This window comes from Scyliorhinus torazame, chromosome 8, assembly GCF_047496885.1.
Source record: "Scyliorhinus torazame isolate Kashiwa2021f chromosome 8, sScyTor2.1, whole genome shotgun sequence".
In the NCBI taxonomy this organism is placed as follows: domain Eukaryota; kingdom Metazoa; phylum Chordata; class Chondrichthyes; order Carcharhiniformes; family Scyliorhinidae; genus Scyliorhinus; species Scyliorhinus torazame.
Genome location: NC_092714.1, coordinates 24835956 through 24863433, shown reverse-complemented (window position 1 = coordinate 24863433; position 27478 = coordinate 24835956). Strand labels below are relative to the sequence as shown.

Sequence of the window (27478 nt, the reverse complement as noted above, 5' to 3'; positions counted from 1 at the left end):
GCAATATTGTGATTCAACTTCAGGGATCTGGGTTGGCCCAGCAACATTCTGCACTCATAACCACAACAGTAGTAATTAACCAATAGCTGGCATTTCTATCTATAAATTCTCATGCGCTGTAATTATATGTTACAGCTGACAGCTGCTCTCCTAACACACAATACATCTGATGCTAATGTCCACGTCCTCTGCCCAGAGCCAACCCTTGGAGACCAGCAGGACCCAGGCCTTGGCTTTATGCTGGCGGTGAATCAGAATTACAGTCTCGAATGGCTCTGTCAAGGATTCCGCAACTTAACTACTATCAGTGAATACCTTTACGATGTTAAACTTGGAGGTAAAAATGGCATGATGCGGAGCGAACGTTTGTTGCATGTGCATGGATTCTGAGTCGTTGACATGTGATTTTATGTTTTGCCTCTCCTGTATGCATGTGTGTGGGGGTCAGTGAAACAACAGGATCCCAGAGCTCCTGCAAACTCCTCACTTGTGTCAAATGCTGAATGGAACATTGATACTCTTTAATAATTTTATTTTTGTTCATGGGATGTGTCGTTGGCTAGGCCAGCGTTGGCTGCCCAGCCCTAATTGACCCCTTGAGAAGATGGTGGTGAGCTGCTGGCTCGAACCTCTGCATTCCATGTGGCGTAGGCACGGCTGATCCAGTTACCTTTCTGCTCAGTGGTAATCCCTCGGATGCTGATGGTGGGGGGATTCAGTGATGATAATGCCATTGAAGTGTAATGGGGAGCTGGCTAGGTGCTCTGTAGGTGTTACAGCCCTACAGGAGGCCCAGGGATCTGCAACCTCCGAATCCCAGTGGCCTCATCTGAGCACGATTTACACGAATGAGGGGTGTGTGTCAATATGTGCATTGTAAGAATAATGAAGGATTAACAATTTAATGTAACTCATCCAACTATTAGATAGTGATCAAGCGCATATACATGATCACGTGGTACTCTTGATTCGGGGAGTAGGTTGTTCGGCGAGATAGTGAATCGTCGTGTTATCAGAACTCTGTAATTAGAATCATAAATTTAGTCAATCTGTAATCTTTTAGCAAGCAAATCAAATCTATTTAGATGTAGTGTAAATAAATAAGCTTTGTTCAAAATATAGCTTGATGTTCTTTGTGAGACAGTACTCTTCGAAACCATCTTCATCAAAAAATTAAAGAACATCACATGGGGTGGAGCTGCCCCCTTTTTCCTAGGACTGCTGGGACATAAATACCCGAATCAAAACTTTTCCACAGTCATCGCTCCCGAGTGGTTGCTTGCCTGAGACTTTACACTTGGGAGGTGTTGCTGCCTGGCACTTGTGTGGTGTGAATGTTACTTGCACGGTATGGGCAGCACGGTAGCATTGTGGATAGCACAATTGCTTCACAGCTCCAGGGTCCCAGGTTCGATTCCGGCTTGGGTCACTGTCCGTGCGGAGTCTGCACGTTCTCCCAGTGTGTGCCTGGGTTTCCTCCGGGTGCTCCGGTTTCCTCCCACAGTCCAAAGATGTGCAGGTTAGGTGGATTGGCCATGATAAATTGCCCTTAGTGTCCAAAATTGCCCTTCGTGTTGGGTGGGATTACTGGGTTATGGGGATCGGGTGGAGGTGTTGACCTTGGGTAGGGTGCTCTTTCCAAGAGCCGGTGCAGTCTCGATGGGCTGAATGGCCTCCTTCTGCTCTGTAAATTCTATGTCTATGCCACATCTGCACGTGGACATGTATTGCTTCGGTATCTGAGGAACTGCGAATGGTACTGAACACTCTACGATCATCAGCAAATGTCCACACTTCGGACCTAATGATGGAGGAAAGGTCATTGATGAAACTGCTGAAGATGGTTGGGCCACAGCACTTCTGGCTGAAGATTATTGTGAACGCTTCAGCTTGTCTTTGGCACATATGTGTTGGCCTCCTCCATCATTGAGGGTGATGATATTTGTGAAGCCTCCTCCTCCAGTGAGTTTAAAAAAAATAAATTTAGAGTCCCCAATTAAATTTTTCCAATTAAGGGGCAATTTAGCATGGCCAATCCATCTACCCTGCACATCTTTTGGGTTGTGGGGGCGAAACCCACGCAAACACGGGGAGAATGTGCAAACTCCACATGGACAGTGACCCAGAGCTGTGATCGAACCTGGGACCTTGGCACTGTGAGGCACAGGGCTAACCCACAGCGCCACTGTGCTGCTGCCCACCTCCGGTGAGTTTTTTAATTGTCCTCCACCATTCATGGCTGGATGTGGCAAGACTGCAGAGATTAAATCTGATCTGTTGGTTGTGAAATCGCTTAGCTCTGTCTATTGCTTGCTTCTTATACTGTTTGACACACAAGTAGTCCTGTGTTGTAGCTTAACCAGGCTGACAACTCCTTTTTAATTTAACACCTCAAGGTTTAATTTAAAGGAATAATTCATGGCAGGACAGCTCCAAGGCGTGGTCTGCTCCTCTTGCTCCATGTGTCTGTCTGGGGAGAGTTCCAGTCCCCAGGGTCAGCATGTATGCAGAAAGTGTCTCCGGTTACAGCTCCTGGAAGCTCGAGTTTCAACGCTGGAGCGGCGGCTGGAGACTCTGTGGAGTATCGTGGGTAGCACGTATAGAGAGGTGGTCACACCGCAGGCTCAGACTCCACAGGCAGGAAGGAAATGGGTGACCACCAGCCAGAGCAAGAGAGTGAGGCAGGTAGTGCAGGAATCTCCTGTGGCCATTCCCCTGCAGAACAGATATACTGCTTTGGATACTGTTGAGGGGAATGGCCTCAGGGGAAAACAGCAACAGCCAAACTCGTGGCACCACGGTTGGTTCTGCTGCAGAGGGGAGGGGTGATGAGTGTGACAGTGCAATAGTTATAGGGGGTTCAGTTGTAAGGGGAATAGACAGGCGTTTCTGTGGCCGCAAACGAGACTCCAGGATGGTGTGTTGCCTCCCTGGTGCTAGGGTCAAGGACGTCTCGGAGCGGGTACAGGACATTCTGGAGGGGGTGGGTGAACAGCCAGTGATCGGGGTACACATCAATACAAACGACACAGGTGAAAAAAGGGATGAGGTCCTAAAAGCAGAATACAGGGAGCTAGGAAGGAAGTTAAGAAATTGGAGCTCGAAGGTAGTGATCTCAGGATTACTACCGGTGCCACGTGCTAGTCAGAGTAGAAATGACAGGATATATAGGATGAATACGTGGCTGAAGGGATGGTGTCAGGGGGAGGGTTTCAGATTCCTGGGGCATTGGGACCGGTTCTGGGGGAGGTGGGATCTGTACAAACTGGACGGGTTACACCTGGGAAGGACTGGAACTGATGACCTAGGGGGGCTATTTACTAGAGCGGTTGGGGAGGGTTTAAACTAATGTGGCAGGGGGATGGGAACCGATGCAGGAAGTCGGAAGGTAGTAAAACAGGGACAGAAACAAAAGGCAGTAAGGGGGAAAGTGTAAGGCAGAGAAACAATAGTCAAAAATCAAAAAGGGCGACAGTACAAGGTACAGTGACTGAGGGGAGCTCACTGAATAGGTCCAGTAATACTAAAAGGAATAAAATGGGAAGTAAAAACATAAATGGAAAGCGACGGGGCAGGTTGTTACATGGAGATATGGGTTCAACGGCAAGAAAAATTAGGAGAAAAGTTAAGAGGAAAAATAACGTAGGAGAGGTTACAGATCAAGGTGTTAAGATTCAAAACAGAGGTATAAAAACCAACATAAGTGTACTTTACCTGAATGCTCGTAGTATTCGGAATCAGGTAAATGAGTTGATGGCACAAATCATCGTGAATGACTATGATTTTGTGGCCATTACTGAACCATGGTTAAAGGATGGTCACGACTGGGAGTTAAATATCCAAGGGTATCAAACTATTCGGAAGGACAGAGTGGATGGTAAGGGAGGTCGCTACCGGAGGAGGTAGTGGAAGCAGGGACGATAGGGACATTTAAGGGGCATCTTGACAAATATATGAATAGGATGGGAATAGAGGGATACGGACCCAGGAAGTGTAGAAGATTGTAGTTTAGTCGGGCAGCATGGTCGGCACGGGCTTGGAGGGCTGAAGGGCCTGTTTCTGTGCTGTACATTTCTTTGTTCTTTGTTCTTTGAGGTGGTGTAGCTCTGTTATTTAAGGATGACATCCGGGCAATAGTAAGGGATGACATCGGTGCTATGGAGGATAAGGTTGAATCCATTTGGGTGGAAATCAGGAATAGTAAGGCGAAAAAGTCACTGATAGGAGTAGTCTATAGGCCACCAAATAGTAACATTATGGTGGGGCAGGCAATAAACAAAGAAATAACGGATGCATGTAGAAATGGTACAGCAATTATCATGGGGGATTTTAATCTACATGTCGATTGGTTTAACCAGGTCGGTCAAGGCAGCCTTGAGGAGGCGTTTATAGAATGTATCCGCTATAGTTTCCTAGAACAGTATGTAATGGAACCTACGAGGGAACAAGCGGTCCTAGATCTGGTCCTGTGTAATGAGACAGGATTGATTCATGATCTCATAGTTATGGATCCTCTCGGAAGGAGCGATCACAATATGGTGGAATTTAAAATAGGGGCTGGTTTAGCTCACTGGGCTAAATCGCTGGCTTTTAAAGCAGACCAAGGCAGGCCAGCAGCATGGTTCAATTCCCGTGCCAGCCTCCCCGAACAGGCACCAGAATGTGGCGACTAGGGGCTTTTCACAGTAACGTCATTGAAGCCTACTCGTGACAATAAGCGATTTTCATTGGGCAGCACGGTAGCATTGTGGATAGCACAATTGCTTCACAGCTCCAGGGTCCCAGGTTCAATTCCGGCTTGGGTCACTGTCTGTGCGGAGTCTGCACATCCTCCCCATGTCTGCGTGGGTTTCCTCCGGGTGCTCCGGTTTCCTCCCACAGTCCAAAGATGTGCAGGTTAGATGGATTGGCCATGGTAAATTGCCCTTAGTGTTGGGTGGAGGTGTTGACCTTGGGTAGAGTGCTCTTTCCAAGAGCTGGTGCAGCCTCAGTGGGCCGAATGGCCTCCTTCTGCACTGTAAATCTATGATAATATAAAATACAGATGGAGGGTGAGAAGGTAAAATCAAACACTCATGTTTTGTGCTTAAACAAAGGGGATTACAATGGGATGAGAGAAGAGCTAGCTAAGGTAGACTGGGAGCAAAGACTTTATGGTGAAACAGTTGAGGAACAGTGGAGAACCTTCTAAGTGATTTTTCACAGTGCTCAGCAAAGGTTTATACCAACAAAAAGGAAGGACGGTAGAAAGAGGGAAAATCGACTGTGGATATCTAAGGAATTAAGGGAGAGTAACAAATTGAAGGAAAATGCATACAAAGTGGCAAAGATTTGTGGGAGACTAGAGGACTGGGAAATCTTTATGGGGCAACCGAAAGCTACTAAAAAAGCTATAAAGAAGAGAAAGATAGATTATGAGAGTAAACGTGCTCAGAATATAATAACAGATTATAAAGGTTTCTACAAATATATAAAACAAAAAAGAGTGGCTAAGGTCCTTTAGAGGATGAGAAGGGAGATTTAATAATGGGAGATGAGGAAATGATTGAGGAACTGAACAGGTTTTTTGGGTCGGTCTTCACAGTGGAAGACACAAATAACATGCCAGTGACTGATGGAAATGAGGCAATGACAGGTGAGGACCTTGAGATGATTGTTATCACTAAGGAGGTAGCGATGAGCAAGCTAATGGGGCTAAAGGTAGACAGGTCTCCTGGTCCTGATAGAATGCATCCCAGAGTTCTGAAAGAGATGGCTAGGGAAATTGCAAATGCACTAGTGATAATTTACAAAAATTCACTAGACTCTGGGGTGGTCCCAGCGGATTGGAAATTAGCAAACGTGACACCACTGTTTAAAAAAGGAGGTAGGCAGAAAGCGGGTAATTATTGGCCAGTTAGCTTAATTTCGGTAGCAGGGAAGATGCTGGAATCTGTCATCAAGGAAGAAATAGCGAGGCATCTGGATGGAAATTGTCCCATTGGGCAGACGCAGCATGGGTTCATAAAGGGCAGGTCGTGCCTAACTAATTTAGTGGAATATGTTGAGGACATTACCTGTGCAGTAGATAACGGGGAGCCAATGGATGTGATATATCTGGATTTCCAGAAAGCCTTTGACAAGGTGCCACACAAAAGGTTGCTGCATAAGATAGAGATGCATGGCATTAAGGGTAAAGTAGTAGCATGGATAGAGGATTGGTTAATTAATAGAAAGCAAAGAGTGGGGATTAATGGGTGTTTCTCTGGTTGGCAATCAGTAGCTAGTGGTGTCCCTCAGGGATCAGTGTTGGGCCCACAACTGTTCACAATTTACATAGATGATTTGGAGTTGGGGACCAAGGGCAATGTGTCCAAGTTTGCAGACAACACTAAGATAAGTGGTGAAGCAAAAAATTCAGAGGATACTGGAAGTCTGTAGAGGGATTTGGATAGGCAAAGTGAATGGGCTAGGGTCTGGCAGGTGGAATACAATGTTGACAAATGTGAGGTTATCCATTTTGGTAGGAATAACAGCAAAAGGGATTATTATTTAAATGATAAAATATTAAAACATGCTGCTGTGCAGAGAGACCTGGGTGTGCTAGTGCATGAGTCACAAAAAGTTGGTTTACAGGTGCAACAGGTGATTAAGAAGGCGAATGGAATTTTGTCCTTCATTTCTAGAGAGATGGAGTTTAAGGCTAGGGTGGTTATGCTGTAATTGTATAAGATGTTGTGAGGCCACACCTGGAGTATTGTGTTCAGTTTTTGTCTCCTTACCTGAGAAAGGACGTACTGGCGCTGGATGGTGTGCAGAGGAGATTCACTAGGTTAATCCTAGAGCTGAAGGGGTTGGATTACGAGGAGAGGTTAAGTAGACTGGAACTGTACTCGTTGGAATTTAGAAGGATGTGGGGGAATCTTATAGAAACATATAAAATTATGAAGGGATTAGATAGGATAGATGTGGGCAGGTTGTTTCCACTGGCGGGTGGAAGCAGAACTAGGGGGCATAGCCTCAAAATAAGGGGAAGTAGATTTAGGACTGAGTTTAGGAGGAACTTCTTCACCCAAAGGGTTGTGAATCTATGGAATTCCTTGCAAAGGTGAAGTAGTTGAGGCTCCTTCATTAAATGTTTTTAAGATAAAGATAGATAGTTTTTTGAAGAATAAAGAGATTAAGGGTTATGGTGTTCGGGCCGGAAGTCCACAAAAGATCTCACTCATTGAATGGCGGAGCAGGCTCGAGAGGCCAGATGGCCTACTCCTGCTCCTAGTTCTTATGTTCTTATGTTCGTTGTGCCTGATGTTGCTCCTGCACTCTTCATCTCCTGCACTCTTCATTGAACCAGGTTGATCCCCTGGCTTGGTGGTAATGGTAGAGTGGGGGATATGGTGGGCCATGAGGTTGCAGATTTTGGCTGAGTACAATTCAGCCATTGATGGATGCCCAGTCTTGAGTTGCTAGATCTGTTCAAAGTCTATTCCATTTAGCATGGTGGTAGTGCCACACAACACGATGGAGGGTATCCTCAATGTGAAAGCAGGGCTTTGTCTTTACAAGGACCGTGCGGTGGTCACTTCTACCGATACTGTCATGGACAGATGCATCTGCAGCAGGCAGGTGAGGATGAGGCCAAGTATGTTTTTCCCTCATGTTGGTTCCCTCACCAGCCTAGCAGATAGGACCTGAAGCCATGAGACTCCATGGGGTCCCTGGTTGATGTTGAGGACTCCTCGGGCAACTCCCTCCTGACTGTATCTCCACCTCTGCTGGGTCTGTCTTGCTGGTGGGACAGGACGTACCCAGGGATGGTGATAATAATTGCTGAGACGTTACCTGTAAGGTATGATTCTGTCAGAATGAATGTGTCAAGCTGTTGCTTGAGACCGCTCTCCTAATTTTGGCACAAACCCACCCGTCTTTGCAGGGTCGACAGAGCTGGGTTTGCCGTTGTCAATTGCAGTGCCTAGGTCGATGCTAGGTTTTGATTTTATAGCGAGTTGATACATCTATCTGACCAATGAGGATGGCAGATTTCCTTCCGGATGGGACATTCGTGAACCAGCTGAGTATTTTTATGACAATCAACAATGGCTTTATTGTCATCATTAGACTTTTAATTCCTGATATTTATTGGATTCACTTTCCACCACCATAGCGGGATTCGAATTTGGTCACCAGAGTATTACCCTGGATCTCTGGATCACCAGTCCGGTGATAATACCATTACGCCACTGTCTCCCCACATAGATAGGTTTGAAGCTTACATGTATAGATAGATGGCGGTGAATATTGAAAAGGATCACTGTCTGTTGGAATCAATAATTCTCAAGACAATAAACAGACTCCCAAAAAATGCTCCAAGGGGACAAAACCTGTTTGTGTAGCAGAGGCACTGCACAGACCTATATTGATTCCTTGCGGGCAAGCAGCTCTGTGGGCTGCCACCCTGTGTGCTGCCCTTGAATGAGAAAAAAAATAAAATTATACCCAAAAGTTTTGTCTGAACGTGTCTTATAAGGAAGTGGAGAAGATGGTCCTAGCCGATACATTGAGCAGAGCATACCTACCAGAAGTTAACACCTATGACTTTACAAGTAAACCGGATTAAATTAATCATCTCAAATCACCTCTCGAGAACCACACTGGCAACAACTTAATCATGCTGCTTCAGAAGGAACTGGGCTATTGATTTGGCAAGGCTGGTCAAGTCAGAGGTACATTAATATCTCAATTGACATCCAAGGACCAATAACACATGGTACCAGCTGCGTTGTTTAAGAAACCAACGTCAGTAGCTCACTCAACACACCACCTGCATCCGTGGCCAGTTCTATTGATCATGGATGTCAATGTAGTTTAAGCGATACATAACGAAGTGTGACAGCAGTTCTCTAAGTAAGGAACCGTTATTGCAGATTGTGGTACAGCCTTGGTCAAAGGTTAGAGCTGACCTGTCTGAGTCACACAGCCTTACACTAGCCAAGATTCCTGAGATTAGAGTATAAATAAATCCTGCAAAAATGCAAGGGTCTAGTCAATTAGAGTTTCAAGTTCTGTTAGGTTGATGTAACATGGTGGGTGAAGACGTCAGACTGAGGAAAAATCTATTGCCCTTGTTGGCAATATCAGCAGTATTGCTATAACAGGAATGCTTAAATCACTTCAAGAATCACACACTGCAACAGAGTATAGATGAAACTCTAGGCTGGAGAATTTGGAGTGCTGGATGAATGCACACGTGGTGGGTTTTCGAATCTGATCTGCAATCGGTGGCTCATCGCACCACAGGGATTGGCATCAGTTGATTTTTGCTGATAAGGCACAACTCTGCTGAGATTGAAGACTTGTCTGAAATGCGTGTCCCAAGCAGTCCTCCGTGCTGTCCAACACAAGTGACAATAGCTACCTGTGTGTGTCCGTCTGTGTCTATATATATATATGTGTGTGTACGCAGGCACGGTATATTATGTAAAAACACTGATTCCTTTCCACTAATTGAACTTATTCCTTGTTCTTCTGCAGATAGCATCCTACAAACCAAGAACACACTAACAGTGCAAGGTCAGAGTGGAGATGTGTGCAATGCAATGCAAGCAACACAGAGTTCAAATGTGACCAGCGTGACCACTGTAACGATCCGGCCTACGATGATCCTGGAAAATGTTACAGCCGAGAACTCAACAACACCGGCTGGGAAATCCAATGGAACTGATTCAACAGATTCTTTGTGGATAAAAAGTAGCACAACCGATACTCCCAATGGCACATGGCCAGTAAACCAATCAGGACAGAGGAGCCCAACCACTACAATTCTTCCAACTCAGACAACAGTACGGTCAGAGATGGCGACGGACAAAACAGCCGCCATTACCATGGAAGCAGGTACTCTTGCACAGAGGCTACAGCTGGGTGTTGGTGGGTAAGAGACAGCTGCCCAGGCAATTCTATTTGCTCCCAAAGTCATGCACAATAATAAACAGCAGGGACCTAAATACAATAAATTGGCAAAATCATAGGCATTTTTGCAATGCATTATGTGGTGGAGATGAACTCAGGGGAAGGATTCCACACGTGGCCATAGAAAGACTTGCATTTCTGTAATGCCTTTAAAAGCTCATGATTCCCAAAGTACTTTACAACTCACTAAGTACAAGTGTAGTCATTGTTGCAATGCCAGAAATATGGAAGCCAATTTGCATGCAGCAAGCTCCCACAGTGATGATTGAGGGACAAATATTGGTCAGGACACCAAAGATAACTTCCCTGCTCGTCTCTGAAATAGTGCCATGAGTTCCTCCACATCTACCTGAGGTGGCTATGAACATAGAATATAGAACATACAGTGCAGAAGGAGGCCATTCGGCCCATCGAGTCTGCACCGACTCACTTAAGCCGTCACTTCCACCCTATCCCCGTAACCCAATAACCCCTCCTAACCTTTTTGGTCACTAAGGGCAATTTATCATGGCCAATCCACCTAACCTCCACGTCTTTGGACTGTGGGAGGAAACCGGAGCACCCGGAGGAAACCCACGCAGAAACGGTGAGAACGTGCAAACTCCACGCAGCAGTGACCCAGCGGGGAATCAAACCTGAGACCTTGGAGCTGTGAAGCCACAGTGCTAGCCACGTGTTCTACGGTGCTGCCCATGAGCTGTGATGTGGCAAATGTTTCGGAAAGAACATGAAAATGAAATGAAAATGAAAATCGCTTATTGTCACAAGTAGGCTTCAAATGAAGTTACTGTGAAAAGCCCCTAGTCGCCACATTCCGGCGCCTGTTCGGGGAGGCTGTTACGGGAATTGAACCGTGCTGCTGGCCTGCCTTGGTCTGCTTTCAAAGCCAGCGATTTAGCCCTGAATGTCCTTTAACCCCTCCACTCCCCCACCAAGTAGCGTTTCAATGTAATTAATTGCTAATTTCATAGAATTTACAGTGCAAAAGGAGGCCATTCGGCACATTGAGTCTTCACTGGCTCTTGGAAAGAGCACCCTACCCATGCCCACACCCCCACCCTATCTCAGGGCCATGTTACCACCCTGACAATGATGCACCCATAGCAAACTTCTCTCTGCTGTTGTAACAGGTATGTTCACCTGTCTGTAGATTAATTAAAATTGTGGAACAAGGAATTGATCCAAATGGGAGACGACAATAGCGGGAATATACAGCAGGTTGATCAGCGTCTGTGAAGAGGAAAGGCCACTTATGAGATTTCGGTAGTTTACGTTTCACCAGGACTGAAGATTAGAGCGAGGATTCAAAATGAAAGGAAGGCTTGCATTTATATAGAGCCTTTCACAACCGCAGGACGCGCATTACGCATGCATAGCACAGCAGTGATGCCCAGGCTTTCTAAATTATTCCTTTTAAAATTCATCAGGCATTTTAAAATATCTTAAATTCTTTACTCCCATTATACAGTTTTTAATTTCACCTGAAAAAAAAAGGCTGGTTTAGCTCAGTGGGTTAGACAGCTGGATAGTGACGCAGAACAAAGCCAGCGCCGCGGGTTCCATTCCTGTACCAGCTGAGAATCCTGAATTCTCTCTCCGTGTACCCGAACAGGCGCCGGAAGGTGGCGACTTGGGGCTTTCCACTGTAACTTCATTGCAGTGTTAATGTAAGCCTACTTGTAACAATAAAGATTATTTATTTATTTATCCTATTTTCTCACTTCTCTCTCTCATTTTAACCTTCTGGTAACTCATCAATCTGACCTTTCAGCCCAGATAACTGGTGAACCTGCTCATTTGTCGAATGGATGGGAGGGCGGTGTCACCCAAAGTTCATACATGTCTACTTTTCATCAGGGGGTGACTGAATACAGATCCAAATTGAGGACCCCTTCTGATTTTATCCCTTCCCTAGACTAGAATGTGCAGCATCTCAGTTTCCAATCGACGGAGTGACGTGCAAGTTTTAAAACAGCTCGTTGTCTCAATTTGTATATTTTTGTAGCCCTTCCTGCATTCAGAGCTTCCGTTTTGGTCACCAACCGGAACTTCACCCAAGAACTCAACAGTAAAACCAGCCTCGCCTACGGAAGACTGGAGGAGCTCTTTATAAGCCAGGTAAGGTGTCAGACTGCATGCAGAAGCAATGAAAGAAAGAAAGAATTGGAGGCTCTGCTCTCCCGAGACCCTCCCCCACCCCCCACCTCACAGGCCCCATTCTCACCTTTGCTCCCCTGTCAGTCTCATCCTGATTGATACAATTTACGTTTTGTGCTGTTTCCAGCTCGTCCAATCCGAGGCTGATTTCTGGGGAAGCATGAAACTCAAATGGTAGCAATCTACCCGGCCTGGCGTGGAACCCCTCGGAGGCTCTTCCACGGAATCCAGTTTGGGAACCCCTGAGTAACGGAAAGCCTATACGCTCTTCGGCGTCGGTAGTGGGACAACTGTTGGCCTCCAATAGAGCTCCCCTGCTCTTTGAATAGTGCCATGGGAACACCTGAGAAGGTAGATGGTACCTTGGTTGAACTCCTCACTGGTAACGCAGCATCACTGACAGGGCTGCACTGCCTCAGTATATGACGCTGGCCTCCAGGTAGTTGGGTTCCCTGGTATCTGCTGCTCTTGTCCTTCTAGATGGTAGTGTTTGAGTTTCTGACTCAGTGCTAGAAATGTGCAGAGAGCTACAGTGACCACACCACTCCTCCCTTAGGCAAGCTCCCAGATCTACTGAGGCAGGCATTGCTGAAAGAAATGTCTTGCTCAACACTTGTATTTTCCTGTTTGTCAGTTATCTCTGCTGCTGACTGAAGCCGCAGAGTTTACCTTCAACCGCACACTTGATTTGACGATGTTGGTGGAAGGATTTAGAAAAGGCAGCGTGATCGTTGACTTCATCCTCCTGACTCACAGCGGGGAGAATGTCACCCTCGCTGCCGTGAAGTCGCTGCTCATCTCTGCCGTTAACCAATCGCTGACATCAGACAGTGGACTCCGTATGTCTTACGGAAATATCGAAGGTAAGAATGTCCACATGGGGCAACATCGTCCAAGACAGCACAAAATAGCGGGGAATTTTAAAAGCCAGTGAGTTACGGCCAAGTTTTGTATTTCTGCGGAGCTCTTTCATCTTTTTAAAAATTCGTTCACGGGATCACTGGCTGGGCCGGTTGGCATTTCTTGCCCATCCTTAATTGCCCCTGAGCTGTGTGGCTTGCTCAACAATTTCAGAGGGCCTTTAAGAGTCAACCACAGTGGTGTGGATCTGGAGTCACATATAGGCCAGACCAGGTGAGGACTTCCTCCCCTTAAGGACGTTAGTGAACCAGATGGATTTTATTTGAAGACGATTGACAATGTCAGACTTTTAATTCCAGGTTCTTTATGGAACTAAAATTCCACCTTCTGCCTTAGTGGGATTCGAACCTGAGTCCCCAGAGCATTACCCTGGATCTCTGGATTGACAGTAAATCTACCGATACGCCACCGCTTCCCCATCCAATTGCGGGGATCAGATCCTGCCCACAACACTGGTCATGTCCACTGGCTGAAGTTGTGGGATTCCACTCATCTTGCTGGTTTGTGACGACTTTTCAGATCCGGTTCATTTATTGGGTGCCCAAGGGACATCTTAAAAGTGTTTTCATATTAAAAAATAATTTACGGTAATTACGCCACGTCAGTGAAACTATTAAATGGCCTGGTTCAGTTCTTTAAAGTATTTTCCCGTGGTTGTAAACCGGGTTACTGGCAGACCGGACACCGTCATTAAAAACACTTCTTTTTTTGTGACTACCCCATTTTCAGCTGTATTAATACACTTTCCCTAGTTTACCATTCTTAAATACATCAAGGAATAGTAAATGACAAAAAGAAACAATTACATTCTATTACGCTGCCCGATTACCCTGGTTCTTGAACGATTTTGGCTGTACAATTAGGCTGTGTAGCCATTGGTATCCTCTGGGAAGAAGGCCTGCTATCACTGATGGGGCTATAGTTACAACCCATTCTTGTGCTGTAACGCAACAGGGTGATGGCGAACAGGGAACAGAGAGACAGGGAGCTGTGCACAGAGGGCAGAGGAGCTACTTCCTATTGGGAGCTCTCAACAGGAGGCTCTATCCAGCTAGGCTATTCAGAGAGCACTTCCATACTTCCACCCCAGTCAGAAGTTGTCTCTGAATTGGCTATGATTTATGCAGAGGACTCTGGTCAATGTTGCCAATGTCTCTCAATCTGCCGTGCATAACTGCATCTGCATCAAGGAGATCAGCGAGACCCTCTCCGCAAGGAGAGGAAATCGTCTCCCCCAACAGGTGGGCTGAGGCCCTGCGGAGCGTGAAAGCGTCCTCGTCATGTGCGAGGCTAAGTCTCATTCAGTTTAAGGTAATTCATGGAGCACATATGGCGGTAGCACGGATGACTAGGTTTTTTGAGGGGGTAGAGGACAGGTGTAAAGGACAAAATTTACCCAGCACACAGAAATAGAACAATTGAGCCCATTTCAGTTAATACGCAATAATATTAACCTATCCCATTTGCAAAAAATATCAGTTCCAAGCTGCTTATTTAATCTTTTTTTCCCCATTACAGACTTTGATCCATGTGAGAACAACACATGTGCCTCCTTTTGCAAAGCCCTCAGTGAGATGTACCAGTGTACGTGTTTGAATGGGCTGAATGGCAACTGGTTTGCTTGCCCGGGCAACAAGACAACCCCCTGTGGCGGAGCCCAGGCTGTGATAACGAATCCTCTCGTGTGGGAACTTGAAAAACTGATCCAGTTTCTCGACTTTGAAAATGACACAGGATGTTCTTTCAGTAGGAACACGCCCGACACATTTGGAATTCTGCATGTGGAGGACTTGTGTCAGGTAAGTGAAAAAAAAAGGCATGTGCACGCGAAACAGCCGGATTGTTTGACCAAATCTTCACACTCCTTGTAGAAGTCTGACTAGCCTGGGCAGCACTGTAGCATCGTGGTTAGCACCGCGGCTTCACAGCGCCAGGGTCCCATGTTCGATTCCCTGCTGGGTCACTGTCTGTGCGGAGTCTGCACGTTCTCCCTGTGTCTGCGTGGGTTTCCTCCGGATGCTCCGGTTTCCTCCCACAGTCCAAAGATGTGCAGGTTAGGTGGATTGGCCATGCTAAATTGCCCGTAGTGACCAAAAAGGTTACGAGGGGTTATTGGGTAAAGGGGACAGGGTTGAAGTGAGGGCTTAAGTGGGTCGGTGCAGACTCGATAGGCTGAATGGCCTCCTTCTGCACTGTATGTTCTATGTTCTAGCCATGAACGAAGGCTCCTTCGGTAGCCATAACCAACATCATAGCAGCCAATAGGATGGTCAACTCTAGGCAGTGGGAGGATTTTATGGGTTGTTATACCTCTTATGGTGAAGGGGGAGTGGGAAACAGGACCACACCCAGTGGATATGAACATCAGCCGAGAATTCAGAGACAATGTGGTCTCCATCCTTCTGACACGCAAAAATCTAGCGACACCAACTCTTTAAGTTGCCTTGCGCTCTTTAGGATTACGTTCACCTCCTGGCTACACTGTATATTTTAGTGCAATGAACTTTGCAATTAACTCAGAATCTGGTAGTAATTCTTGGTCAATTGTCGAGCTATGTTAATGGGAACTGGACAGCAGTTTCAGGGTCGTGCTCCTGCAACTTTCCCCATATAATGTTAGCTGCCGCACTGTTGGTGGTATTGTCTTTGGATGAGTTGATGGTTGGGGCCATTTGTTGAGATAAACTTTAAATATCCTGCATTTTCCTGGCCAACGTTCTTTTTCATCCAACGCAGTCAAAAACAAATGATCTGGCCACTGTTGCCAAAATGGTTGGTCTCCTTAACAATTAATGTCCTTGAAACTAACTCACAGGCGGAGTATTTTGAAGTGTTTCGAAGAGATGGGATGAGGTGCCAAATCGGTGCTACAATGAATTAGACATAATTAAAAAGACAACTTCAAATGATTTTCTCCATGTTTACCATGTTGTCATGGTGAACATTCCATCTATGCTTATTTTGTAGAGGTTTTATTAACTCTAGTTACCTGCTTAAAATACGTTCCATGGATTCACACAATTGTTACAATGCAGAAGGATGCCATTTGGCCCATCATGTCTGCACCAGCTGTCTGACTGGGCAATTCATCCAGTGCCTTCCACCCACCTTAACCCTGCATATTCTTCATGTTCAGATAACAGACCAGTTTCCTTTGCTTTGCTTTGCTCGGACCTACCTCCACCTCACTCTGACAAGGTGCATTCCAGACCTCAGCCACTCGTTGTGTGAAAAGGGTTTTCCTCATGTTGCCTCTGCTACTTTTTCCCATGACTTTATATCTGTGCTGTCTCTCGTTATTCCAGGGGGTGATCATTTTCTGCATTGTTCAGCATTGAGAAACCTCAGTCACTCCATTGTGAATCATGCACGATATCCCCAACACAGTTCGAGCATCCCAGTTTGAGTTGCAGTTTGCGTCATTTCCATTCATTACGGTTGTGCTTTCCATACTGAAAAATGAAAATGAAAATCGCATATTGTCACAAGTAGGCTTCAAATGAAGTTACTGTGAAAAGCCCCTAGTCGCCACATTCCGGCGCCTGTTCGGGGAGGCTGTTACAGGAATTGAACCGTGCTGCTGGCCTGCCTTGGTCTGCTTTCAAAGCCAGCGATTTAGCCCCTGTGCTAAACTGTGCTGCATTTATCAGTTATTTTCACATCTGAAAATTACTGCTCAACTCTAATATCCCCAATTAATGTTAAATGAAATCAAAATCGCTTATTGTCACAAGTAGGCTTCAAATGAAGTTACTGTGAAAAGCCACATTCCGGCGCCTGTTCGGGGAGGCTGTTACAGGAATCGAACCATGCTGCTGGCCTGCACTCGTCTGTTTTCAAAGCCAGCGATTTAGCCCTGTGCTAAACAGCCCCTTATAATGTTATACTGCTGTTCATATTAATGTTAAACAGTCACAGGTATGTTTTTGAAGGCTGCCAATCTCAATCAAGGCTTGGGTGGCATAAAAAAAAAGGTTTGGGCTTATTCTCTTGGGGAGGTTTTTTCTTCATTCTAATTTTCACTCATCCTTTCCTGTGGATCAGTTAATAGTTCTGCAGATGTGAACATCTCTTCAACACTTCACCCAAATGACCATTCTTCAGATATTCCTTTTGTTCAAGTCTAGCTGCAGTTTCAAGGGACTTATTTTCAATGGGGAGGTATCTCTTCAGGTTCCATGACCCTGAACGCAGCAGTGAATCATTGGTGACAATCATAGCCAAACATTGCAGGCCCTGCCTTGTCAACCTTGCCCCTCGCCTGAAGTGTGGTGATCCTCAGGTTAAATCACCTCCAGTCAGCTCTCCCCCACCTCCTCAAAGGGGAAAGCAGCCTATGGTCATCTGGGACGATGGCGACTTTACTTTTACTTACTTTACTAGTACTGCGCGAGTGCAGTACCGTCAGAGGTGTCACACACAAGACATTGACCCAAAACTCAATTTACCTTCCATGGCACTGTAGAGGAGCAAGGGTCTTTTCCCCAGTGTTCTGGCACATATTCATCCCTCAATCAATGCTAAAAATATAGATTATCTAGATATTATCTTACAACATTTTGTGGGAGCTTGCTCTGCACAAATTGGTTTCCTGCAGTATAACAATGACTAAGCTTTAAAATACTTAATTGGCCATTAAGTGCTTTGGGATGTCCTGAGCTCATGAAAGGTGCGATAGGAAGGTAAGCTGCGGGATTCTCCATCGGCGGGATCCTCCGCTTCACCGGCAGCGTACCCACACCCGCGGATTTCCTGACAGCGTGGGATGGCCACAGTGGGAAACCCCATTGATCAGCTGCCGGAATGGAGGATCCGGCTGCTGGCGGGGGCGCGCTGCCCCAGAAAAAGGGGCTGGAGAATCCCGCCCCAAGTTCTTTCTATGCAGTACTCGCACTAAACTTTCTTCTTCCTTTATTGAATCAGAAATATACATGAGTCTGAACCACCCTCAGAAACCATTTTCTGTATTGGCGAGGCAGTGGCATCATGGTATTGTTGCTGGATGAGTATTCTAGAGACCCAGCGTAATGCTTCGGCAGATGGTCGAATTTGAATTCAATAAAAACATCTGGAATTAAAAATCTAATAACTACGTCCTTATTTGGTCTGACCTACACGTGAGTCCAGACTCCCAGCAATGTGGTTGACTCTGAAATGGCCCAGCAAGCCACTCAGTTGTATTCAACTGCTACAAAATCTACAAAAGGGAATGAAACATCGACCTCGGCACAGAAAGTGACCACGACAAAAACAGCCCTGTTGACTGCAAAGTCCTCATTAATACAATCTGCGGGCTTGTGCCAAAATTGGGAGAGCTGTCTCACAGACTAGTCAAGCAACAACCTGATATAGCCATACTGAGAGAATCATGCATTACAGATAATGTCCCAGACAGCACCGTCACTATTCCTGGGGATGTCCTGTCTCACCGCCAGCACAGACCCAGTGGAGCTGGCAGCACAGTGGTATACTGTCAGGAGGGAGTTACTCTGGGAGTCCTCAACATTGACTCGGGACCCCATGAAGTCTCATGGCACCAGGTCAAACATCAATCAAACAAGGGAACCTCCTGTTAATTATTACATACTCTTGAATCAGTACTTCTCCATGTTGAACACCACTTGGAGGAAGCACTGAAGGTGGCAAGGGTGCAGAATATGCTCTGAAATTGGAAATATTTCGCCGTTCCTTCACCGCCTTGGTGTCAAAATCCTGAAACTCCGAACCTAACAGCAGTGTGGGTGCACCTACACCACATAGACTATTGCAGTTCAAGAAGGCAGCTCACCTTCACCTTTTCAAGGGCAATTAGGGATGTGCAGTGAATGCTGGCCTAGCCAGCGAAGCCCACATCCCTTGAATTAATAAAAGGTTACCAGGAATAAGAATAAAAGTCACTTTCTTTCCTTGTCGTCACTTATATTGCAGAACATCATTGCTGCCATCACGGATCTGTGGCTAGAATGGAAAAATGAAGTTTTACGCCTGTATTTGGAAGGGCCCAACATCGCAGTTTGTCAATTCTCAGTTACTTCTGAACAAGAAATGACGTAAGTGCAGTTTCTGAAGCAACACATCTAAATGATGCGAACACATCAAAATTAAGTTATCTGTGGGTCATTGTGGAGGAGGTGGGGGTGGGAGAAGGGTATTATCCAGTCTCCTTGTTGTAGTGATATGTACATATAGAGACATGTAAAGGATTAATGATTACATCTTTAGTGTAACACAGCCACTAGAGGGCAATACCAGATTCCACTATATATATGAGAACTCAAAGGATCTTGGGTCTCTTCCAACCATGACTGACTAGACATCAGAGTGTTAGAGAGAGAGATTACAGCATAGTTAGCACGTGTAGTTTAAATTAGTTAATACTTTAATATGGATTACTTGATTACTAGTTATAGTTCTGTAGCGTGTGCAAACTCAATATTAATCAATTTGTTGTTCAATAAATCTGTTTTGCTTTATAATGAAGATTGGTGGTTTCTTAAGAATCACACCATCAGACCTTTCTGGATAAAGCAAAGAGTAACGGAATATTACCAAAGAGTAATATAACACTTGTGTCTTCATGTTGGCCAGTTACATAGCAACAACTGTGTTGGTCTTGCAGTAAAACCTCTGCACTTTTCTCTTGACCAAAGGAGTTAGAATTAAAACATTTGAAGTAAAGTTTAACTTCATAACTAAGTAAATGGTCAAATTATCAGAAATAAATACATTTGGATGACTTAGAGCAACATTGTGGGGGGGAGACTTTAAAACTTTTGAAAGGACCCGGACACTTCTGTGCCCATAAATGTGAAAACAAAATGGCAAATCATAGAATCATAGAAGTTTACAGCATGGAAACAGGCCCTTCGGCCCAACCAGCCCATGCCGCCCAGTTTTTACCATTAAAGCAAAATGTTACATTTTGGGGCGAATTTTCTATGAATTGCTATTTACGTGGAAAATGTTCAAACTAAACTGGTGTTGTACATGTACAAATATCTCACACTGATGGCAGTTGATCTCTAATTGATCTCAGAATGATCGCAGCAAGGGAACAAAATGGTCGTAAAAGGATGAAGGTCTTAGCTGTAGAATACTGCATGGCTCATGACATTGTGTAACGGCCCAGTCATTATCAGACAGCCTATTCCCCAAGTTCTTGAGCATAACTTCAGAGGGGATCCAGAGCTCTGCTGCCCGTATCCATCATGTCCCGTTTTCGCATCACCCCGGTGCTTGATAACACCCCTTGCCTCCCAGTCTAGCAACACTTCCATTTTAAAATCTCATTCTTGTTGCCAAATTCCTCCACGCTTTTACCCCTCTGTACCTCTGTAATTTCCTCCTTCCAGACAACTCCCCGAGACCTCTGCGCTCCTCCAATTCCGGATTATTTCCCATCCCCGATTTCAATCGCTCCATCAGGATCTTAGATTCTAAGTTCTGGAATTCCGTCCCTAAACCTCTCCCATTCTCCATTGCTCCCTCCACCTTTTAGAAATTCCTTAAAATCTTTCAGACCATACTTCTGATCATCTGTCCCAATATCTCCTTATTTGATTCAATGCCAAATTTTGATTGGTCACATTCCTCTGATGCAGCCTGAGGCGTTTAACTGCATTAATGGAACTGTATGGATGCAGGTTACTGTAATATCCACAGGACGTGTGATCAATGTAGGAAAGTGTTATATATTATATTTTGTATTTGTGGCAGTAATGTTATTTAAAAACCCTTACTGGCATATAAATGAAGTAATTAATGGGAGGAACCAGGGGTGGGATTCTCCCCTACCCGACGGGGCGGGGGGTCCCGGCGGGATGGAGTGGCGTGAACCATTCCGGTGTCGGGCCGCCCCAAAGGAGCGGATTTTCCCGCACCTTTAGGGGCCATGCCCTCACCGTGAGGGGCAAGGCGCGCGCCGGAGTGGTTGGCGCGCCGTCGACCGGCGGGAAAGGCCTTTGGCGTCACGCCAGCCGGGGCCGAAAGGACTTTGCTGGGCGGCGGAAGTCCGTGCCTGCGCGGGAGCATCAGCGGCTGCTGACGTCATCTCCGCGCATGCGCAGGGGGGGTGTGTCTCTTCCGCGTCGGCCATGGTGAAGACTGTGGCCGAGGCGGTAGGAAAAGAGTGCCCCCACGGCACAGCCCCGCCCGCGGATCGGTGGGCCCCGATCGCGGGCCAGGCCACCGTGGGGGCAAACCCCGTGGCCAGTTCGCCCCCGCCCCTCCCCCCAGAACCCCAGAGCACGCCCGCGCCGCCTAGTCCCGCCGGGAAGAGAGGTGGTTTGATTCTCGCCGGCAGGACAGGCATTCCAGCAGCGGGTCTTCGGCCCATCGCGGGCCAGAGAATCGCCGGGGGAGGGGGCTCGCCGACCGGCGCGGCGCAATTCACGCCCCCACTGAATATCCGGTGCCGGCGGATTCGTCAACCGCGGGGGCGGGATTCACTCCAGCCCCCGGCGATTCTCCGACCCGGCGGGGGGTCGGAGAATCCCGTCCCAGGTCTGTATGTAGTTTGCAGGCTGCTAGAAGATTTTAGGTTGAGGATTTGAGTCTGACAAGACAGAAGAATTTTCAGGGTGTTCCTGAAAGGGGTCTCTCTCCAAAGATCTGCACAAAGAGCAGCAAGTGACCCTGGTTGCTAACTTTATTTCTAAGTGGATTTTGGACTGTATTGGGTTGCTTTGTTGGACTATATAGGGCGGGATTCTCCCGTACCCAGCGGGTCGTGGGGTCCCGTACCCGGCGAGGAGTGGCATGAACAACTCCGGCGTAGGGCCGCCCCAAAGGTGCGGAATCCTCCACACCTTCAGGGGCTAGCCCCGCTCCGGAGTGGTTGGCGCCCCGCCGGCCGGAGCCGAAGGGCCTTCGCTGGCCGGCGTGAGTTGGTGCATGTGCGGAGCGCCAGTGCATGCTGGCGCCATCCCTGCACATGCGCAGGAGGGTTCGTCTCCGCGTTGGCCATCGTGGAGGACCACAGCGGTCGATGCGGAGAAATAGAGTGCCCCCACAGCACAGGCCTGCACGCGGATCGGTGGGTCCCGATCGCTGGCCAGGCCACCGTGGAGGCACCTCCCGGGGTCAGATCCCCCCACGAGCCCCCAGGAACCCTGGAGCCCGCCCGCGCCGCCAGGTCCCGCCGGTAAGGGACCTACTCTAATTTACGCCGGCGGGACCGGCTACAGACGGGCAGGACTTCGGCCCATCGCGGGCCAGAGAATTTGAGTGCCCCCGGCGCCCATTGAGTCGCGCTGGACCCCGCCATTCTCCGAAGCGGGCGGTACGACTCGCGCGGGCCGGTTTTTGGGGGGTGGGAGAATTGGGAGGATGGCGGGGGCGGGATTCACGCTGACCCCGGCGATTCTCCCACCCGGCAAGGGGGACGGAGAATCCCGCCCTACAGTGGCAGATGTAGATAGTGAGTTAAAGATTTTTACTTTTCTTTAAAATCTGTTCAACTGTGAATGGTAAAGCTATTTCTTTGATGTTAATGTGATTAATTGATTAAATTAAAGTTTCTTTTCATGAAAAAGATACCTATTGGTCAGAGACATCACTCCTGGGATGAAGTATCCATTCCTAACAGTTTTACAAATTGCAAATTGTTTGGGGTTTCTCGTCCGATAGCCTAACGTAAAATAGGATCTGGTCCGGTATCCTAGCAGAAGGAATTGTGACTGATACATGCTCTATGCTGTTTTGTCGATGTTGTCAGTTGTTTTTATGTGCTGAACGCATTGATATATCCTCAAAATCTTGCAGGTACAAAATAATTTACAGCACAGGTGGAGTCAAAGGATCCTTCCTGGTCGACTATGCACATTTGAATGATGATCAATCTGCGTCTTTTGCAAAAAACGAAACTTTAAATGTGACCATGATTCGGCAACGGAGGTCTTTTACATTTCACGAAAATGAAAGTCTGAATGTGACTGTGAGCATCCAGTCAGGACTGGCTAGAAACCCTCAACTCTTCATAAAGAGCTGCCGGGCCATGTCATCATCACATGTACCTGAAGGGGACCAGCTAATCAAAGACGGGTAAGGACGAAGGTTCGAACTGATGACTCTCAATTACCAATAACGGCGGTATTTTATTCAAGAAACACATTCACAGTCAGGAGGTTGCACTGCAGTGTGTCATATGTTGAAAAAAATCAAATACAGACCAAATAATTAGGTTCAGAATGTGCAAACGTGTAACAATCGTGTAGTAAAAATGATAGAATAACAGCATGGTAGCACAATGGTTAGCACTGCTGTTTCACAGCACCAGGGTCCCAGGTTCGATTCCCGGCTTGGGTCACTGTCTGTACGTAGTCTGCACGTTCTCCCTGTGTCTGCGTGGGTTTCTTCCGGGTGCTCCGGTTTCCTCCCACAAGTCTCGAAAGTCTTGTTGTTAGGTGAATTGGATATTCTGAATTCTCCTTCAGCGTACCCAAACAAGCGCCGGAATGTAGCGACTAGGGGCTTTTCACAGTAATTTCATTGCAGTGTTAATGCAAGCCTACTTGTGATAATAAAGATTATTAATTAAATCCAGCAGGTAAAAGGAAAGTGATGAATGGGATATCAAAGGAAACACAATGTTAAATTAAAATTATATTAAAATTACAAACCAATACCGTATTGTGACAGGATCGGCAATGGAGTACATGTAGATGTCATCATTGAAGTACTCCACTGAGGCTCTGAACCATGGAAGGTATAGGGTTACACCCATACCTTTCTGTCCTACGCCTTAAGGTGTTGAATTTAGTCGAACCTCTGAATCGCTTTGATTGCACTGGATGTGGAAGTTGTAACCAGCTCTTGAATAGAGTAGATTGTGTATGCGGATTTAGTGCAAATGTTAATTCTCCTTCTTTGTAGAATTTCAAACTTTGTGACGTGAAGGGCATTGTTGTACTGCTGGTACCGAGGTCCTCTGATCAATGTCAGCTCACGCTTCTGTGTCCTTTCGATCTGAGTGGCTTATGTGTGTGTGAGGGCAGGGTTGTGCCACACAGGCACAGAGTGTTTGGCCAAGGGACAGATGTAGTGAGTGTGGATCGACAGCAGATCACAGACAGGGAATCTGAAAGGGATGAGGTATCTACGAATGAAAATCCATTCATTTTTCTTTTGGCATATTGTCTGCTTGGCCGTCCCACTTCAAATAGACTTGAATGTGTGTACACAGGACTCCCAAAACGTTTGCCTTTGTCAGAATGTAATTGCCTAATTTTATGTCTTGGGGCATGTGCTCATCTCTACTGAAGTCTACTCATATGGCCTTATATTTAATAGAATTTAACCACACACTATTTGTCTCACAATATGGTTTACTCATGGTTTACTACTTTAATGTTCTTACACATGGTCTTTTGCTTGACTAAGGATTGCTAATAATCACACACATGAATCCACACACTACTATCAATATTTTTAATTTCTCCCTCCCCATCCCAGCTCACCCATTTCATCCGTCCATTCCACAGAAAAGCTTGGATACAATTCAAAGTGTGGCTACTCCCCTCTTGCGTGACACCTGATTTTGCTTTTTATTATTGAGGCCCCAGTTGAAGGACCAAGGCTGTCAATTTAAGTTTACAGAAATGTGAGCTTAAATCGCATTTTTAAAAAAAAATTATTTTAATTTTATTTTTTACATTTTTAAAATTATTTTTAATTTTTTAAATTTAGAGTACCCAATTCATTTTTTCCAATTAAGAGGCAATTTAGCATGGCCAATCTACCTAGCCTGCTCATCTTTGGGTTGTGGGGTGAAACCCACGCAAACACGGGGAGAATGTGCAAACTCCACACGGACAGTGACCCAGAGCAGGGATCGAACCTGAGACCTCGGCGCCGTGAGGCAACAGGGCTAACTCACTGCGCCACCGTGCTGCCCTCTTAAATAGCATTTCTAACATTCAAAACAGGTTCTAATATGCAATAAATATAGTACATTTAGATAAAGAATAAAATGACCTTCAATTGCATACACAGAGATTCATCCATCACCTTAGGACTTCAAAAGCACTTTAGAGTCATAGAGTCATACAGCACAGAAATGGCCCTTCAGCCCACCGTGTCTGTGCCAGTCAAATTCTAATCCCATTTCCCAGCAGTTGGCCCAAAGCCTTGTATACCTTGGGATCGCAAGTGCACATCTAAATACTTCTTAAATGTTCTGAGGGTCTCTGCCTCCACCACTCTTTCAGGCAGCGAGTTCCAAACTCCCACCACCCTCTGGATAAACAATGTTTTTCCGACTTCCGGTGGCGTGGGCGAGCAGGGCGGCCGCAATAACAAGAGCTCCCTCCGGTGGCCGCGATTCGCGGCGATTTCGGGGAAATCCCTGAGTCCTCACGCACTCCCCGACTATCGTTGGCCTTCGGGGCCGCCACGAGCAGCCAGCGGGGCCGGTTTAAAAACCGGCGAAGAACCCCGTGCTGGTGTCGGGCGGCGGGGGCTGAGGCGCCGGGCCCGGCGCGGCAGGTCAGAGCAGCGGGGGCGGAGCTAGGAGGAGGCCGAGGCGGCAGGCCCGAGGCCAGGGCACTATGTAGGGAGGGTGCTCCTCGTCGGATGGCTCCCACCTAGGAAGAAGAAAGAAGGTTGAAGCCTGGTCCCAGGTGAATGCAGAGGAGAAAGAAAGAAGGTTTAAGGAAGTTTGGTGAAAGGTTTTTTTTTTCTCTCCCCTTTTTTTTCAAAAAAAAGAATGTCAGATTGATGAAGGACAGGAGGGTGAAGGGGGAGAGAGGAGAAAGGAAAGAAGATAAAAAACAATAAGCCGCTAAAGGATGCGAAAAGCAGCGTCGAAGAAAGGAGGAAACGCGGGTTCGCCGCCGAAGGAGAAGACGAGCAAAAATGTTGACAGGATGGCGGAAGCCGAACTGCAAGGCGGGGCCGCACTACTTACAGTGGAGAAGATGGCCGAGGTGATGGTGGTGGAGCTGGAAAAACATTTGGTGAGGCACATGGAGGCCTTGAGGAAAGAGGTGGCGGTTGTGTTGAGGTCATTGGTGGAGGAGGCAATCGGCCTGATGAGGGTGGAGGTGGCAAAGGCATCGGCCGAGGTGAGAGAGCAGGGCGAGAAGATGAAGGAGGTGGAGGAGGCCGTGACACGACACAGCGACCAGGTCACCTCGATGGGGGACGAGCTGCGGGGGTGGTGGAGATTAACAGAGGGCTCCGAGCAAAGCTGGAAGACTTGGAAAACCGCTCAAGGCGGCACAATTTGAGAATTGTGGGCTTGCCCGAAGGGACAGAGGGCCCAAGGCCAACGCAATACTTCGCAAAGAAGTTGGCGGAGCTGATGGGGGAAGGTGAGAGCCCCACCTTGTACGAGCTAGACCGAGCTCATCGGTCATTAAGGCCGAAGCCCAAAGTGAACGAGCCGCCAAGGGCAGTAATTATCTGCTTCCATACGTTTTGCATGAAGGAGAAAGTATTAAGCTGGGCGAAGCAGGAGTGTGAGGTGCTGTGGGATGGTACTGTGGTTCGGATCTACCAGGACTTGACGGTGGAGTTGGCAAAAAGACGAGCGGCGTTTGGGCGAGTGAAGGCGGCTTTGTACAAGAAGGGGGTGCGATTTGGTGTGGTGTACCCGGCGAAGTTGAGAGTAACATATAACGCCAAAGACTTTTATTTTGAGACAGCGGAGGCGGCTGTGGCGTTCGTGAGAGCAGAAGGCTTGGGACTGACGTGAAGAGCCGAACTGGAAGAGAGACTGTGGACTGTGTTTGAGCGGCTGGAAAAAGCTCAAATGTTACAACTTTCTTTTTACTGATTTGTATTGAAATTTACTTCTCTTTGCATTGTTACAGAGTTCAAGTTAATGGCGTTCTGTGTTGCGACGGTTAAATGTTATGTTTGTGAATTGTAGGGGTTGGATTGTTGGGTTTGTTTTGGTGTTTCTTTCTATGGGACTGGGTGGAAGGGGGCGAGAGGTCTTGGCGGGGGGAGCCAAGGCTAGGGCACTATGTAGGGAGGGTGCTCCACGTCGGATGGCTCCCACCTAGGAAGAAGAAAGAAGGTTGAAGCCTGGTCCCAGGTGAATGCAGAGGAGAAAGAAAGAAAGGGCACCCCCGCGCTAGCTAACTAAAGTCAGTTAGTGAACGGGGGTGAGGTGAGAGGAGGGCTGCGGACGTTGGAGCCTGGATAGTAGGCTTTAATGGGCCTATGAGGCGAGCAAGAGGGGGTGGAGGGATGGATGTTGGGGGATGTTTTTGTAGGGGGGGTTCTTGTGAGGGGGGAAGGGGTTCGATGTTAACAATGGACAGGGGTGGGTCAGGCTTATGGGGCAGGGCCCGGTGGTATGGTGATGGTGGATAAGAAAGGTGGGGGGGGGCGGGGGGTGGTGAGAGATCCCCAGGAAGGATAGTCATGTGGAACGTGAGAGGGCTTGGAGGTCCGGTCAAGAGGTCGAGGGTGCTTGCACATCTTAAAAGTTTGAAAGCCGATGTAGCAA

General features: G+C 47.0%; 1 protein-coding gene across 1 annotated transcript in view; it reads left to right on the top strand.

The window, feature by feature from the left end:
* The window catches only part of LOC140428722 (uncharacterized), a 95652-nt gene that overhangs the window by 42941 nt on the left and 25233 nt on the right, over positions 1 to 27478 (top strand). Inside the window, exons 4-10 of the mRNA XM_072515445.1 lie at positions 136 to 337; positions 9511 to 9870; positions 11951 to 12063; positions 12737 to 12965; positions 14542 to 14822; positions 18952 to 19073; positions 22786 to 23064. Of these exons, the coding sequence (XP_072371546.1) occupies positions 136 to 337; positions 9511 to 9870; positions 11951 to 12063; positions 12737 to 12965; positions 14542 to 14822; positions 18952 to 19073; positions 22786 to 23064 (1586 nt within the window). The remainder of the gene's footprint in view (positions 1 to 135; positions 338 to 9510; positions 9871 to 11950; positions 12064 to 12736; positions 12966 to 14541; positions 14823 to 18951; positions 19074 to 22785; positions 23065 to 27478) is intronic.